The 18511-nt window shown below is 44.0% G+C and overlaps 1 protein-coding gene across 1 annotated transcript in view; it reads left to right on the top strand.

Moving 5' to 3' along the window:
- The window catches only part of kdm4ab (lysine (K)-specific demethylase 4A-b), a 39969-nt gene that overhangs the window by 7704 nt on the left and 13754 nt on the right, over nucleotides 1-18511 (top strand). The window contains exons 11-16 of the mRNA XM_080725779.1: nucleotides 52-545; nucleotides 582-803; nucleotides 3946-4060; nucleotides 4234-4412; nucleotides 5231-5444; nucleotides 8049-8128. Of these exons, the coding sequence (XP_080581905.1) occupies nucleotides 52-545; nucleotides 582-803; nucleotides 3946-4060; nucleotides 4234-4412; nucleotides 5231-5444; nucleotides 8049-8128 (1304 nt within the window). The remainder of the gene's footprint in view (nucleotides 1-51; nucleotides 546-581; nucleotides 804-3945; nucleotides 4061-4233; nucleotides 4413-5230; nucleotides 5445-8048; nucleotides 8129-18511) is intronic.

Raw genomic sequence — 18511 nt, forward strand, 5'->3', positions numbered from 1 at the left:
CATTCTTCCTCAGCCATATTGACAGAATTTGACACCAAATTGTTCTTCCAGGCCCACCAAAGCTAGTTGTCACGCCAACCAAGCTGACCCTAACGGATCCGTTCCGCCGGTGTTTGACCAGTGAAGCAACCCGTACCCCTCACTATGCCAAAACCCGAGCACCAGCCATCTCCTCTCCGTCCTGGCACAGGAACGGCCACCTCACAGTAGCCGCGGCACCAGCCTGGAGCCAAGAGGTGGCTCAGCCTTCTCGCAAAATGGGCGTAGCCAGTCTGCTCTTTCATAAGACTCTGAGCCCCAAAGAGGCGCTCCACGTACATACGTACGCCATGATGGAGCAGCCTCACAAGCTGCTTCAGGTGCACAGCTACGCCAGAGAGCACCAGCCTCGCCACCTCCAGCACAAGGCTTCCACCGTGACACAGATGCAGCCTCGGCCTCCGGTCCAAAGTCCAAACCACGAGGAGACCAAGCCACTGCCAGAGTCCAAAGCAAAGCAGAGTCAGTCCAAAGCAGACAGTCCAGCAGAGGAGGAGGACGAGGAGGTGGTGGAGGTGGAGGAGGAGGAGGGGACGGAGGAGACGGAGGAGGAGGAGGAGACGGAGGAGGAGGGGACGGAGGAGGAGGGGACGGAGGAGGAGCAGACGCAGTCCAACGAGTCCACAGATACACAGACTCAGTCAGAGGGGGATGTGTCTGATGCTGAGCTCCCTAGCATGCCTGCTCCCACACTCATACCTCAAACGCAAGTGAAGAAGCCGAAGAAGATGGAGTTGGGCACTTCCAAGAAGAATACGCGGAAGGTTGGTTTTCTGTCTGTTCAGTTTTAGTATTTGTTTTTTCCCCCTCTTTAGAAAATGCATGAGCTACGCAAAGTTTGTCAGTATTGCATGCTCTTTGTGTTGTGGGTTTGTAGCATGCTAGTCTGTGGTGTTACTTGGTGTTCTCTTGGGTTGCTACACACCAGAGGCTGTACAGAGCCCTGTTGACATTCTGACATCCAGTTGGAGACACTACTTTATCACTAGTGTCTTCTGCCCATAATGACCCAGTTCCATGTATGCACTAACAAAAGTTCCCATCAGCGCTGACATTCCCAAGGACTGTGAGCTGAAGTTGTTGTGTCCGATGTTGGTGTGACTGACAGGCAATATTCCACAATTTGATAGTGTGATTAATGATAATCATATTACATCACACTTCCTCTTTTTTTGGACAATAGTCTCAAGATGGACTTTGAAATGCTTCCATCTAACACTACATCTGAAGCTCTGAAAATGATTAGAATAATAAAGCAGATCTTCCACCTTCCCCCATTTCCATTTTGCGCCTTTGCACTCGCGTACATAAGTCCTACTGTAATTCTCCAAAGCCCAACTTGCTTGTTAGCAGGATTTTCAATTAAAATGTTTCACAAATATTTTAAAATGTGTTTTATATTAACGAAAATTACAGACGTCAGATTCCCTTTGCAACTCTTGCAAGGTGCATTTACAGGCTCTTTACAGTAGCAATCAAAGATTGGGGAAGAGTGATCTAGCTTGAGAGACTGTTTAGAGAATCAGGTATACTGGATAAGGGTGCACAGACTGAATTAAATAATGATATAATAAGTGATAAAAGTCAGTATCTTTGTAGTGGATTGTCCCTTTTCATTAGTCCACCTTTTTAGTCATTTAATGTCGGCTCTCCTGATTCCACTAACATTTGCCAAACTTGCAACTGTATAGTTAATTCCCCTTTTTCTAACACATATTTTAATGTTCTATGCCATGGCATGTACCAATGATGCACTGGTAGGCAAACTATGGAATGCATTGAAGTCAATGAGAGTCAGCTGGTCAAGTGTATGAACAAAAGATATTTTTGATGATTGACCGTTGTCAGATAATTGGTTCAGTAAAATAAAAGAAGACATATACACTTGAGTAAGTTTCTGACTGGGCAGTATGGGCTGTCATCACCAAATTGGTTGACAGGCTGTCAATAATCGAACGTGTAACTATTTAGACTAATAATTGAAACATAACAGCCTGCACTAGGGATGGCCAACGGTTAACCGTTACCGTTAAACCGATAAGAAATTGGTTACCGGTAAGCACTAACGGTTAATTTTGACCGATAAAAAAGAAAAGGAAAAGAAAATCAACCCATGTGTCACACCAAAAGCCCCGTACACCATTATCTACGCAACATCAAGTCATAAGCCATGCAACTATACGCGCTGTGGTCACACATTTCTGGACACCAATGTCTGTAACATCCATGCATTCATACAACTGCGAGTCTGCCGCTGCGCGACGCTGCTTGATTTGGCTGTACACGCTGACTTGTTCATCAGCTGGAAACAAATGCTCCCTCGTCGATTGGATTTTACAAAACAGACCCGCGTCGTCACATTGAATCCTGTTTAAGAAGAGCTTAAAACACAACTTTCTAATGTTACATGTTGATGACGTGAGGGACGCTAAAGTCGTCTTGGTTTAGGCTATGCGAAAATAACAAAGCTCAGAGTCGCAAATTCAATGATCGCTGCATCAGCACACACAAAACACGGGCGAGAGATAAGTAAATGAATGAAATGGACATCACGTTTAGCCAATTCAACCATTCCAAAAGTCATACGATTGGAAGTTATTGCTACATGCGGCTACATGCGTCTCGCTGCTGCTGCTGTTTAGTTAGGCGACAGCCAGGGTCCAGGGAGTGCACAGAATTTTAGAGAGGCATGGGCTGACATTTCTAAAAGGGCCTTTTCAGACGGATAAAAGTTAAGGGCTCAAGCCCCTTTTGCTGTATGTGCGCATTATGACTTATCATTTCAATCCCACCGTTTCTAATGTGTAAATATAGCACTTTATTACGGGGAAAAACGTGTGTAGGCCTATTTTCCTTTTTTAAATCGCTAAAATAGCGCATTTTTGAACACATTTCCTTAACGGTTAACGGTTAATTAACTGATAAGGCCTGACGGTTATCGGTTAAGAAGAAATCTCCATTTGGCCATCCCTAGCCTGCACAGTACATTTTTTGACTACAGTCACAATGGTTCAAAGACGGTTTATTCGTACACTTCTCTACCAGCACTCCTTGACATCAATGCCTTCCAACTCCAGTTGCATCCCACTGCTTCAATCTACCAGCTGAAATTGCCAGACCAAGAAAGTGACGCGTGTCCTTAGTTACCTTCTTTACATGGCCTTGCATAGAGCCAAGAACTATTGTACATGCCACATGTCCCTCAGACCTTGGACAAATCATTTGATACATTTCTGTTCCTGTGACATTGTTTGAGCGGGTAGAGTTCAGAGGTTTAAATCTTTAGAATACAAGTTAAAATGGTTTGAGTCTCTCACTGCATGAAAAAGGGGATACAAACTACTAAGCCAAAGTTTGGTATTTGTAGGTGACTGTACTGATTCATTTCAGCGCATGTTGGTATTCTAATCTCTGAGAGCACTGTATTGTAACTAATGGCTGCTAATGCAACGCTTCATGGTCATCCTGGTGGTGGTCATCACTCTGCTGCTGGAGAACGCCGTCTTTGGTCTTAGATGCCATACCAAATTCTTATTTGTAGGCAACTTCCCTTGTGGATAATATGGCTATCATGCTGTTCAAACCACAGACCAACCACTTGTGCCTTCGGGATGGTGACACTATCGTCCTTCAGGACATCACTTCCATCAGGAAAGAAAAACAAAGCAAGACCAAAGTGATCACTCCCAAGCATCATGTAAGTAGTGCTAGCCAGTGACCAGTGGGGCCAGCAAGGGACTAAATGGTTCTAAATCCTTAACCAGAGAAGGGAAGGGATCCGCAGTAGTACACAGCTCACAGCATGCCTCACTCTGCAGGTAGAGACCTCAAAATGAGGTCTTTGCAACTAGCACACACTCAACTCTGCTGATCTTTCCTCTTGCTGTACCTCTCTCTGTCCACCAGGTGTCAGGGGAGCAGTCGTACTGCAAGTCACGGGTGAATAAGCAAAAGCAGGTGGCTCAGCTCTGCAATCTGTCTCGCTTACACCCGCTACTCAGAGACATCTCCAGTGATGAGGGTATGCCGGACAAATGTTTATATCATTCATAATAAATCCTGTTACTGGCATGTACTGTACATGTTGTCTGACTGTAATTTAAGCTCATCATCCCCCACCCCCTTCCTTTTTTTAATCCTATTATTATAATATTAAATAACAATTATTTCCCTCCCTTAATCTCCATGCTTCAGATGTATCTAATATAGCTGGGCAGACTGGACGTAGGGAGAGGGAGGAGTGGGCCAAGCCCCTGACTAAGCTGTGGCAAAGTCTGCCCTGCAACCCTGAGGCAGAGAGGGAGTACAACAGACTAATGGGCCTGCAGGCCCCTTACTGCTCCATATGCTTGCTCTTCCACACCCATCACCAGGTAAGGGTGGTAGAGCTGTGCCTGTCCTCTGTCATAAATATCTCTTTAAAGAATTGCCATTATGGCCATCACTGTTTATAATTTCATGATAGTCAGATATGCCACAGCAGTAGTTTATAGAATTTAACACATTAGATGCCAGGGGTTTTGCACTGTGCATGCGCACGATTGTCCTCCAAAAACAGGTAAAAACACCTAAAAACACCTGGCCCGAACTAGGAAATAGAGATAAGAAGGAGATTTCCTTAGTTAACACAAAGCGCAAGTCTAAAATGGGTGGATGGTGTTAAAGGTGACACCATGAAATTTCACTTTTCCTATTTTAAAACCTTTTTTTGGGGTCCCACTAGCACCTTCTATCCTCACAAAGTCCCATTTCTGACCGTTGTGTCTTTCTCTGGTTTTGAGAAGGCGAAGGTTAAAAGTATCCCACAGGTTCTCAAAACAGGCTATCCAGATTTGCTGCCGATTGTGACGTCATCTGCCGATTGTGACATCATAAAAAAAAAAAATCTAAAAAAAATTTTGTTCAAAAAAAATTCAAAAAGATTTTGGGGGGGGTGGCGCAGTTCAGGCCAAAGGTGGTACTGCAGCTGAAATGCTCTGAGAGCCATTCAAAAATGAGAGAGGCTCTCTATTCAGGAGTGGTAATTTAGCCTCAAACCTTTTGAAAAACGTTTTTGGGACATAAACAATATGACATAAATACTTTTTAAATGCATGGTGTATCACCTTTAAGCAGTGAATGGTTGTTTTTATTCAAACAAATTCCATTTGTGTATGCTAATAATAAACCGTTCCTGTCTCCTCACTTAAAGTCAGAGGCTTCTAACGACGGCTCCAGTGTGACATTGGTGCGTCGTCACGGGGGCAGACAGTGGTCCAAGCCACTCATCCCAGAGATGTGTTTCAACACCCACAGCAGCAAGTCCAATGAGAGTGAAGAGGGACAGCTTTCCAACCCACGGCTAACGGAGGAAGGCACCAGCCGGCTGGTCAGCTGCTCCCAGTGCTGTGTCCGCGTACATGCCAGTAAGAACCGTTAATGAAGTGGCTGAATTTGAATTGAACAATAGCTTTTTTACTTTTTGAGTTAAAATGCTGTTCAACCAGAACATTAATCGTGTTTGAAGATATAGTTTGCTTATCCATTTTTGCATGGTACACATCGTTGAAGTGAGCCACAATAACATGCTCAATTCTCAGGCACTACATCTGTTAAGCAGTAGACCACAGAGGGAAGTTGACAACTTTTAAACTGTCATAATGTTTTGGAAACATTTCGCCCCACCCCCCTGAGCTCTGTCTATCTTCAAGTCAACACGCTTCTGAAGCTCTCACCATTTCCTGAATTCTGCTCCTTTGTATATTCTAGTTTATGTTGGCCTCTATCCAACACTTATAATTTTTTCTGTTGTTGTGGCTTTAGACACAGTCACAGTTATTTGTCTGCCATTGGTGAGACGTCTGAGCCTAGAACACCACATTAAATGTCATTGTTGATTGGTACACAATGTGAATGAGTTCACTAATTGTTTTGAAAACAGATGAAAACTCGTCCATGGATTTTAGAATACAGTATAAACATTGTTCATTGTGCTGGATTTCTCTCACGGAAGCTCTTTCTGTTAGCGCCGCTACCTATTGAGATAACTCATTCTCAATAGGCAGCGGCACTAACAGAAAGAGCTTCTGTGAGAGAAATCTTTCTTAAATAAAGTTGGTAATTGGCACTTTAAGTCCTACCTGTGTGAAACTATTCATCAGCAGTCCCTACAAACAGCTTTAAAGGGATATATCTCTCTCTCTGCTGTCGGGCCAAAACCGCCTAACTCCAAAATGTTCATTTTCTGGGAAAGTGGAGGAGGTTTTACCAAAGCACTTTTTACTACTTGTCATTGGTTCAGTATTATTTTAACAAACACACAGACGTAAAGGGTGTTCAATAGCCCTGATTTATGAAAAACAGAGTAAAAGCACTTTTTACTACTTTCCATTGGTTCATTGTGACCGAAGGTCGCAGTATACCATGAGAAATGTCGTAGCTTGTTTCCGTGTCTGTCAGTCAGTCAGTCAGTCAGTCAGTCAGCACACATTTTTACAGTCTGTTGGTTGGTTCTCTTGTCTCTGTGACACCCCAGAATCTCTTTTATGCCCATAAAGAAGATCCCTGATGTCATCGATATATATCACTGGCCAGATGGTCAAGCCATGGCCCATATCTGTGTGGCTGGTTCAGATAGGGATCTCCATGTATGGGCATAAAATATTGCGTATTCATATTGATACATATTATTGAGCGGTGCAAACCGCTCCTATATTTCACTTTCGGTTTATCTAGTTAAAACATATTAGCACGGGACGATTCTTTCATTCTTCATCGATTGGCTAGTTGAGTAACTAAACATTAGAATCGACCAATCAGAAACCGTTCTACTCATGACGACATGTCTTAGCCAAACAGAACAGACCAATCAAATGCTGTGTTGTTCATGTTAATTTAGATCTGTCTTGTACATTACACTTGCACTTGAGACCGGTTTAAAGTTCATGAAAGGTCCAGGCATAATGGCCAGGTTGTTTCATATCCTGGACCTCTCCTAAACCTTAAACTAACAGATTGAACACCACACATGATTCGAAACGGCAACCACGCTACATTACCCTTGCAGGCTACTGTTTTGAATCCTGTGTGTTGTTCAATCTGCCAGTTTAAAGTTTAGGAAAGATTTGTGCCGGTTTAAAGTTCAGGAAAGGTCCTTCCATCTTTCTGTCTGTCTGATCCCCTCTCCGTTCTGCCCTCTGTCTGTTTTGTTTGAGCTTCTGGTCTGGACTGCATATTATTTTTCTAATATACTCCTGATGGTGTAACCGACATAAAAAGTCTGACCAACCGCATATCCTGGAACTTTCTGGCGCAAATCTACGACCACCCAAGATTCAAGACAGCGACCACGCTACATTAAACCCTGTAGTCTATGGTTGCTGTTTCGAATCCTGGTTGGTGTTCGTTTTGAGCTGGTGTAAAGGTCAGGACACACGAAAACCTTATATAGTCTGAGCAGACCTCCAGACTGACATCATACACAACAAAAAGAATATTGCCATGCATGCCTATCAACACTGATTAGCGCAGGCGCCCTTGCAGGAATTAGTTTGCACCGCTCACTTCGCACAGGTGCGATTTTTATTAACACATTTGTTGCAATCTAAAAAATCTCTTTGACGGTCCAAGATGCCAAGTCTCCATAGACTTCCATGTAATTCATAGTGCACGGATCATCAAAAATGGAGTTAGGAGGTTTTGGCCAGACAGTGACGATATATATTTATATTTTATCTTCTAATCAGGCTTTTGGGAACACCCCAGACAGTTTTTAAGTTGCTTGATTCAGTATTTAGATATTTGATATTCATTTTATCAGACACAACCCCTTCCTATACAAACCCATTGTAACTTCAAACTCCATTTTAACCATGATCTGGCCTTGTTTTTTCAATTACTTTTTAATTTTTTATTTATTTTGAGAAAAAAAAATGCAATAGAAATATACACAACTATGAAACAATACCTGTTTGACCTTCTGATAAAAAGGAGTCCAATCTGACGATGTTATTTTTCCTCTTCCCCCTCAGGTTGTTATGGAGTGTCTGGTGAGGAGGAGGATTTGGACGACTGGCTGTGTGCACGCTGTGAGGCTGATGCCATTACGGAGGTTAGTTCATATGACAGACCCTGTTCTTCTCAAAGAAACACTGGTCTTTGTCACCTGTACCCATTATTATGAGACATTTTAAATTGCACATGATATTGGCAACGAACTAACAAACGTATACAACAGGTTGGGCGGCAGAATGCTACTTACTGAGAAAGGAACATTACAGTGTGGGCAGTATAAAACTTCTAAGGTTCTCAGCCTTACTGGTATTGATGCACACCTGCACACATCCTGGCACACTACCGCAGGGTTGAAAATGGTCTTTATTTTGCAGAAGGACTAGTAAATGCAATAATGATGTTAACTTGACTTGGAAGGTAAAGAACTTGAATTGAGAGATGATGGTTTTGCAACTTAACTGCTCAACTTGGATGTGTGTTTTGGATCAAGTGGGGGGTTTTGCCATGAAAGACTGATTTTTCTTTCTAAGTTGCTTATGATCCTTTCATAATCAAACAATTGGTCATCTTAGTTTCTATTCTTCGAGGCAGAACAAATGTGAGTAAATACTGTACCTTGTTTTTGGGGCAATACAGGTGAAGCATATGTCCTGAATTAAGCCATGTTATATTTTTTGTGTGATTTAACAAATGGTATGATTCAAGCCCAGCCTTGTTGGGGTGTTGCAACATGCACTTGAGAGAGTACAAGTTGTGCTACTCTGAGATTCGTTGATCACAGCATTAGAGGCTTCATGGCAGTTTCTGTCTCAGAGCACACCAATGCTCTCAGGTTATTGTCAAATATATCCTTCTATAAATGCATGACATCTGAGTGAGTGTCACCAATATATCTCAAGAACCCTCTGACCGATTTACTTAACTCGTTTGTGTATTGCCAATGACCGGAGTGAGTGATGGAGTGGGAAGTCGTCGCATCGGTAGTTGTCCAAAAATATGGATAAATCTGCAAATGCACCTACTGTATATGGATTACCCTGATGTCATAAATATAAAGTCATAGTGCAGACGTCATAGATGTCCATATGTGGGCAAGCATAAAAAGGACGCAGACAGATATCAAGGTCTCCATAAATAATGGGCATAGAAAAGCCACAGCTAGAGGGGTACAACAACAGATTTCCCTCTGGTTGCGTAACCAGAGGGAAATGCATTCCTAACAGGCATCATTGGCATCTTTCTAATTCCTTTAGAGTGAAAGCTCATTTTGGCACTTCCAACTCCTCCACCAGAGGGCAGTGCTGCCCGGAATATTGTTCTCTGTTTTAGGCTACAGGCATTCAGGATTTGGATCTTTGCAAGATCTTTAGGTGTGCGACACCCATGCACCACCATGTATAACTCAGGCTTTAATATGTATTCTCTCATTTCATAGTCACAATAGTTTTTACCCAGTTTGACGGTTAGTCTCTAAAAGAAAACTCTTAACAACTATTGTCATTGACACATTTTGCTGGTTTCTATCATTAATAGAAAGACATGGCCACCAGGTTTTCATCCAAGAACATTCAAGTGTTATCTTATGTACACTAGGGCATTCACGAATAGTGATTTTTAGAATTCGAATTATTCGACCTCAAAGTATTCGAATATTCGGAATTCGACGGGTATTTTTGTAATCTAATAAATCATTAAAACGCTCCTTTGCGAGCCTTAAAAACAACCAGCAATTAACGGGTTAACCTCTGTTCGTGAAATAACAGCCATCGATTGGCTGTGAGAGGTTTTCACTGGTGGATGCAGAACTCAAGCAGCAGAGAGAGAACGGACCCTTTGGAACAGACCTACAATGCACAATGCGTCGCGGATAGACGCGTTGTGAGCTTGTACATCTGCTATTTTTGACACGCTGCACTGTCTTACGACTGAACATAGCATAAACATGCTGATGAAACTTGCGACGAAAAACGAGTTCATTTTACTAGGAAAACTCCGAAAATAACTGTTCAAGCCTATCCTATCTATCTTCAACAACCACATTTATACTGTCCATCCTTGTTCGTTACAAGCAGTGTTGTAGGCTATTGTGAATTGTTTAGTAGCCTCGGGATCCAGGCATTATAGTGATTGTTTGATGGGATGAACGCTATGTTAATGACTTCACACGCATGTCGTTGACACCTCCGCTACTTAGCAGGCCATTAATATGTACCGAGACTCATTCCAATGTTAATGAAGGCTGGTGTGACTCGAGTCTCGACCAGTACAACAGACAAGGCTAAGATGGGTTATGATTACATTACATCACATGCTATAGTATAGAAGTATACAGTATGTAACACAAGCTTTACAAGATCATCAATTCCACTCCAATCCGTGTCGCGAAACTCTCGACCCGTTATCATAAATAAAACGGCGGACGCTTGTACCTTTATGGTTTAAAGAGATACATTTGAATATGAAGCATGACATCAACGTGGTTGCGGTGAAGCGCGGTCCGAAAGAGCTACTGTAAAGAGAAGGGTGTCCTCTAAACTGGATATACTCGGCAAGAGGAACGTAACTCAGCAGCAATAAAGTAAAGTAGCCTAAAGAATTACACACTTTTGTCAGCAACGAGCAGAGCTTGCTTGTTCTGGAGAGCCTAGCCATAAATTATAACTTCCAGTAGAGGATGCTAATATGCGGAGGTTACGTCTCTCCTGGAGTTATAACGCAGAGTAAAATAGCTCTCGCTGGTTGAGCCTCCATGTCCCTAATCGCCTCAAAACATGTTTAAATCATGAAGTTGCTCACCTCATCGTCGAAACAGCTTTATATCTACCGATGAGCCCACTCGTTGGCATGTGTTAGTCCATATGTTTCTAATAAATGAATGTTTACTAAAACTTATCTGAGACTCGCGTTTCCTCGTCGGAATGTTTCCGCATACAGAGCGCTTCAGAACTACAGAACGTTGGAATACTTCCGCATACAAAAACGTCATGTCCTAGTATGAGCAAATCGCAACGGCGATCAACGTCACGTGATATGTAGCCTCGCGTAGCCAGGCTTTTACTCATCTCGCGTGATATGTTCGGCCATTTTACCCAAGCAGTTCAAAAACAAGGAAAGCGATGAGACTCAAAGAAGTTTTAGTAAACATTAATTTATTAGAAACATATGGACTAACACATGCCAACGAGTGGGCTCATCGGTAGATATAAAGCTGTTTCGACGATGAGGTGAGCAACTTCATGATTTAAACATGTTTTGAGGCGATTAGGGACATGGAGGCTCAACCAGCGAGAGCTATTTTACTCTGCGTTATAACTCCAGGAGAGACGTAACCTCCGCATATTAGCACCCTCTACTGGAAGTTATAATTTATGGCTATGGAGAGCCCCTCCCCTCCTACACTGAGTGACTGTCATCTATAGTGACGGGCCAGCAGTGTATGTCGGCAGTCGGCACATCAATCACATAAGCTAGCCACTACAGTGTGGTTGGATTTGACAACAATCAAACATGAATGGATTAGGAGAAATACTAACACCAGAGCTCACAGCTGCATGTCTACTGTAGAAATATTGTTTGTCACGAAAAATAAATAATAATAATAATAATAATAATATTAAAATTAATTTCGGCGATTTTTCGAATAGTGTTTATAGTAATCGAATAGTGTTTTGATATTCGAATATTCGGTGAATGCCCTAATGTACACACTGGTGGTGCATTGCATCATAATGAAAGCTATTGGTTAACCTCCTCTTGCTTTAGTGTGAGGGGAAAAATGTGACTCCACCAAGCCAAGCCCAAGTTTTATTCGAATGATTCAGAATCAGAATTGAAGATCCATGAAATGGAATCCTAAAACGGATGTGGGTGCAGCCAGCTCTACATTCTTGTCTATGAAACATTGATTGTGGGATTGTGTCAGTTCAGGGGAGCGTTCTTTAGGTTAGATTATACTTTATTGACAAGAATGGCAGCAGCAACATAGCATATAAACATCAGCAAGATATGAAGGCAGCAGCACGATACATAAAGGCAGCAGCATACACTAGGCATACTAACGGCAGCAGGAGAGCGACAAATGCATGACATGTATACTGTGATACTATACTAAGGCCACAGCATACCAACAGCCTAAGAATAAGAACAGGCATCTATGGCAACTTAGGCAGGAGCATAACTTGGCGATGGATTCTGTATTCGGGTCATTTCCTGCAGGCCCACGATCACACGTGTACCATGTACGGCGAAGTACATGTATGGCTGTGTACGTCGTGGGCTTAACATATCTCTGCAGGCAATTACCCGAGACCCCCTGCGGGGTCTAACACAGAACCTACGGTGGAGCTGGGGTGGTGGCGGGGCAGTAGCTTGCGCAACAATACCTTACCTACAGGCAGGTCTACCTATATATTGTATAGGGGGCGGGACGCGCAGGTCCCGACCACGTGAGCGCACGCAACCTCCAGAACACTCCCCCGAACTCGCTTCGTCATTACACTCCTTCGCATCATTTCAGGGGAGCGTTCTTTAGGTTAGATTATACTTTATTGACAAGAATGGCAGCAGCAACATAGCATATAAACATCAGCAAGATATGAAGGCAGCAGCACGATACATAAAGGCAGCAGCATACACTAGGCATACTAACGGCAGCAGGAGAGCGACAAATGCATGACATGTATACTGTGATACTATACTAAGGCCACAGCATACCAACAGCCTAAGAATAAGAACAGGCATCTATGGCAACTTAGGCAGGAGCATAACTTGGCGATGGATTCTGTATTCGGGTCATTTCCTGCAGGCCCACGATCACACGTGTACCATGTACGGCGAAGTACATGTATGGCTGTGTACGTCGTGGGCTTAACATATCTCTGCAGGCAATTACCCGAGACCCCCCAAAACAACAACCCCCAACACAAGCAAAAGCTAAGAATCCACTGCCAATGCCAACCAACGGTGAAGGTTGCTCTGCTGTAAATAGGCGACTAGTGCTGAGCTAGGGGTGGGCGATACTGGAAAAAAACATTATCACGATACTCTTCATGCAGTATCACGATACACGATATTATCACGATACTGTTTTATGCGAGTTTTTAGGTTTATTATGATTATAAGACCCACACAGATATTCTATTGATAATCTATTCATTGTTATGCTGCATATAGAAAGATAGATATCCTAATCTATGATTTTTTTAATGATAACATTTTGATTTTTGATTAAACAATTAACATCTTTTACCTCAAAATATTTACTAGTTGGTGTGATGATGGTTCAGGTCATTCAAATGGGTCCAAGAAATGTTTTATGGGTTCCCATAAAATGTTTTTGAGTGTTGTGAGCTTGTAGATCGGCTATTTTCAAAACATTTTGGCTAAATCATTTCGGGACCTCTCTGGGGGTCTCGACCCACAGGTTGACAACAACCCATGCCTTACCATTGAAACTTGGGGGAAAACAAATTACCCTACGACCAACCAAAGTCAGGAGGTTTGTTATGATACAAGCTTTCTTTTTACAGAATTACTCCGTATTTTACAATACAGTTATCATCCTAGCTTTTAGCTTTTCTACTAAACAAAAATGGCATGGTTTTATAACTAAGCCAATTATGAAATAGACGCGAAATAGACGCTACGATTTCGATTTCACCGCGAGACACACGCATGCTTCAACGGTGAAAGCATAACAAACAAAGCACTTTATAGCTTCTTGTTTGTAGTTAATAAAAACAGAAGCATGCATTTACAAGGCGATCTAAATCACCTCATCAATACTGCCAGAACACACAGCTGTGGACTCCACTCCAGCGCACACACACACACACACACACACACACACACAGAACACAGCTCAGCAGTTTGCAGTGAGATGGCTGATAGCGATAGCAGGACGGATAAAGTAGTTTGCGTCCTGTTAGTTTAATGCATCCATTATTAAAAATATGCTTCAAAGAATGCAGGGCAAGCTGCATCACTGCTTTATAAAGTCCCGTGAAAGTGAAACTAAATCGTGGTGTGGACCAGTGTGCCGTGCTGCTCGGTGCTCCGGTCAGTCACTGTAGAGAGTAGACACTCGGAGCCTGTCTGCGTGCTGCCCGGGGGTGGGGCCGTGAAAGCAAAGGGACAGATCTTCAAGCCATATGACACGTTGAGCCGCGACACGTTGTTAGCTTGTAGATCTGTTCTTTTTGGTGAATTACACCACCGTACTATAGAAGTATAAATTAAGCAATAGAGCAGCGACTCATAGAACGTGCACTCGCTGTATCCAGAGCCTTTTCTGTATGACTGTTTGTATCACGAGAGAAACGATAATCTGAAAAGGCATATCGTGGCAAAGCTGTATCGTCGAGACGATAATTATCGCCATATCGCCCACCCCTATGCTGAGCACAACTACACTAACTGCCTAACCTTAATACTCTAGAGCGATACCAAATGAATATGCAGTAATACTGGAATTAATGAATACTAACAGCGTGCAAAGACCAACCAACTGTGAGGAAGGTGGCGCCGCTGTACTTTTAGCGCTTACTGTGAGCAGGAGGCACTGAACTATATAACTACCTAACACAATACTCTGGAAAGGCCAAGCTCAGTTATTAAAGTAAAGGCGGCGGGACAGCTCAGAACATCCTACCTAAAGGGACACCCCAGCAACCACCTTGCTTTGCAGAGAAAATGGAGTGCGGCAGAGCAATGCGACTATTCATAAAACGTATACTAGAATGGACAGCAAATGAAATACGCTGTAGTACTGACATTTATTAATATTAGCAGCTTGCCAAAGGCCAACCAACGGCGAAGAAGGTAGCACTGCTGCAATTTAGCGATTACTGCGGTGGGCAGGAGGCAACTAAAGTGTAGATACGCCGACCAACACTAGAACTCGAGCGCTATGCTATACTAGAATGGGCAAACGCGATAGAAATACACAGTAGTACTGAAGTGTATTAATATTAGCAACAGCCAACCAACAATGAAGGTAGGTGTCATTTTAGCGATGCTATACTGAGCAGGAGCAACTGCGTATAACACTGGTTTATACTGTTAAACTTACCCATCTAACCTAAACGACACCTTGGCTTGCATATTAAAATGCATGTGAAGCGCAGCAGAGAGGCAGCCATTAACCTAAAAAGACACCCCAGCAAACACCTTGCTTTGCATATTAGGCATGTGAAGCGCAGCGGCAAATAAACACACAAACATATCGGGTACACGCCGAAGCAGGACGGCATAATGTAACCTTATGAAACCTGAGCTAGTAGCACAGCCGCTCAGTCCCGAGTTGCATGGCTTGATGCTCATTGGTAGCTGGGCGTGCCGGATTTCAGATTGCCGAGTCTTTTGCCGATGCCCGGCGGCTAGAGGATTTCCTGGTTGATGACAGCACCCGGAGCGCTGCTGTTGTCACTGCCCCGGTCCAGCGAGAGAGCTATGCGGGTGGACGGGTAGCCGGGTGGGGGGCGGCGTGCAGGTGGGCAGCTGGTTGGGCAGGCCACAGCTCTCTCGGTTTTATGCCGTACCAGGCTCGTGTCATGGGTGCCGGGGGCAGACATCAGGCGGATGTTTCAGCATGGAAATAAAGGACGGAAAAGTGAATTAGTTCTGCTCCAGAGTCTGCTGATGCGTAATATAAGAAACTCAACAAAACCACATCTTGACTTTTAGGTCAAGCAATGTAAGAGCGGCCAAGCCAATATACCAACCAAGCTAATGTGCTGCTATTTACTAAGGCTACCTATTGTTTCCAAGCTTAAAGCGACTGAAACCCCAACAGCACCGAACAAGCAAATGTGCTGCTATTTACCTGCTAGAGTCTGGCTCCGCAGTGCTTCTAGGATAGCTGTTGCTGGTGAGAGGAATGGAGTTCCCGCCACTGGTGCTGGAACTGCAGTTCCCAGGTTCCTTTGCGGCATGATGGCGGCGTCGGCGTGTTGCGCCTCCGGAAGACGAGCCTGCGCCCCATGAGCTTCTAGCACGACACGGCGGGCTGGCGGGTGGGCTCGCGGGCAGGCGGGTGGGCTCACGGGCTGGCGGGTGGGCTCGCGGGCAGCAGGCAGGCGGCGGGCTAGCGGGCAGGCGGCGGGTGGGCTGGCAGGCGTGACGACCGCCTTGCTTGGGATGGCCGATGCTGTAGAAGCAAAGCCCTCTGCAGTGCTAATCGACTCCTGACTGGCCTCATGGTATTCTACAGCCGTGGACGAAGCTATAAAGATAACATGTTAATAGACAACGCAGCCGCTGCAGCACGACGCTGCAATGGCAAACATGCTGTAGCGACAGCCATGCATCAGCTCCAGCCCGAATCTGAAAACCTGTTAGCAGGCATGTGGCAGCCGAAGCAAGAAGCTATGAAGAAAAACGCACTGTTAGCGGAACCTGTAGGAGCTTAGCCAGAAGCTGTAGGAGATTAGCCAGAAGCTGCAATGATCAAAATGCTGCTGTAGTAGCGGGCCTGCCACAGCTCCGGCATGGATCTGCAGTGATAAAGATTATGTTAGCTGCTGCAGTAGCAGCTATGCAGCCACTCCAGCACGAGCTGAAAATATAGAAATGTTAGCAGCAGACATGTAGCAGCCGCAGCAAGAAGCTATAAAGTAAAACATGATTAGTGGAACATGTAGCCGCTTTAGCATAAAGCTGCCATGATAACCTGATGCCGAAGCCGTGGGCCTGCAGCCGCTCCGGCCTTGAGCTGAAATAATAAACAGGATGTTAGCAACCAACATGTATTAGCTTTAGCATGAGCTGTAAGAAAACATAAAGTGTGCTATGTGACCCAATACTATAAACTTAGTTTGAAACGACATTTAAATTAAATCACTTTTACTTCTGATACACTGGTAGCAGCTTTAACATGAAGCAGTAACGATTGCAGCGGACAAGAAGTGCTTTAGCCAGGAGCTGTAATGATACAAATAATGTTAGTATCAGACACGTGGCACTGAGCATGAACTGCACAGATAACATGATGTCAGCATCCTACAAGCAGAAGCGTCAGTTGTAATTATTAGCAGCCATAACAGCAGCATTAGCAGCTTGAGTAGAGCTAGCCTCCGCCGAAACCACGGAGACATGACGGTATCCGACTGCGGCAGCAGCAACAATTGGCGTATTTATTTAGCATTTAATATAGCAGCACAACTGACAACTTAGAACTTATCAACTTTAACTAATAGCCTGCGATGCGAAGAAAAAAAGCTGATGAGCTGCAGCTGATGGATGCTGAAAACTGAAGAGAATGGTTAGCTTTAGAGTAGACTACGTTTCCCTGCATGCACTAGCGACTCAACTGGTGACGTCAGGTCAGACAGGCACGACTTGCGTTAGCGGAAGCAAAACATTGATCGCACGTAAACTATGGCACCTATGAGCTAGCGGGTTCCTCCTCCCAGGAGCCCACGGCACGCAGACAGACATCCTTTATAGCTTCTCAAACGAGCGGCCATAGAGTTATAATAGCGAGCGGCGATTAATGTTTTAATCATTCATCCCGCGAGGGCCAGACAGTGCAAAACATACACATAACCCAAGGAGAGGCAGAAGCAATATAGGCCCCAGATACTAACTAGATTAAGCACGCTGCGACGAAGCCTGAATCGAAAGCTTTCCTCCTGGCCCGACGTGTAGTTCATACGACTATTACTTCTAGCACAACGCCGAGGCTTGGCATGATAGAGAACTACATTTCCCACACGCAGCGCTTAGTATGTGCTACCGTAAACCTCCTCCGTGAAGACGTAAAGCTCTGCTAGGTAGATTCATAGAGTTATAATATGCCGCTTACTGACACGCGCAACCTATATATTAATTTATTCCTCCTGACATGAGACATTACTGTTAATAGAGGCAACGTTTTCACACGGGGCCATACTTGTGCCTAGAACATGGCTAGCAAGCTGTTTTACCAGCTAACAGCTATCCTTACAGAAGTTAGAAGCTAGCCGGCTAACAACAAGCAAAGCTAGCCCTTGGCTGACTGAAGAAAGGAACGCTGCTCAACAGTAGCAGATACGGCTAGCTCCGTCGACGACACACCACTGTTCCCGATAAGCACAACCAACTGAGTTTACCTTTATAGCGAACGGTCGCAAGCAAGCCAAGCACAATGAAGTTATTTTAGCATTAGCCAGTAGCCACAACTACTTCCATCTTGATCTGTAGTATGCAAAAATCGCTGGAATGGGCAACATTACCTTGATGAAACAGTAGTTAGAAGTAGACCTCAGCCGTGTTTACTACAAACAACAAACCCAACAGTTATGCCATAAGCCTTGCCTTGATCACAGCAGCTAAAAATGCGCTTTAGCAATAGTGAGCAGCCGAAACAAGAAGAGCAATGGCCTACAAAGGCACAATTAAGTTAGCTAAGCAACAACAACAGCACAAACACACTAAATTAGCCTAGCCACGACAACAACTGCCGCAAGGATCAGCAGCACTGCACTGCAGAAATCAGCTGGGA

The sequence above is a fragment of the Nannobrachium achirus genome, assembly GCF_963921795.1.
Source record: "Nannobrachium achirus genome assembly, chromosome: 5".
NCBI lineage: Eukaryota > Metazoa > Chordata > Actinopteri > Myctophiformes > Myctophidae > Nannobrachium > Nannobrachium achirus.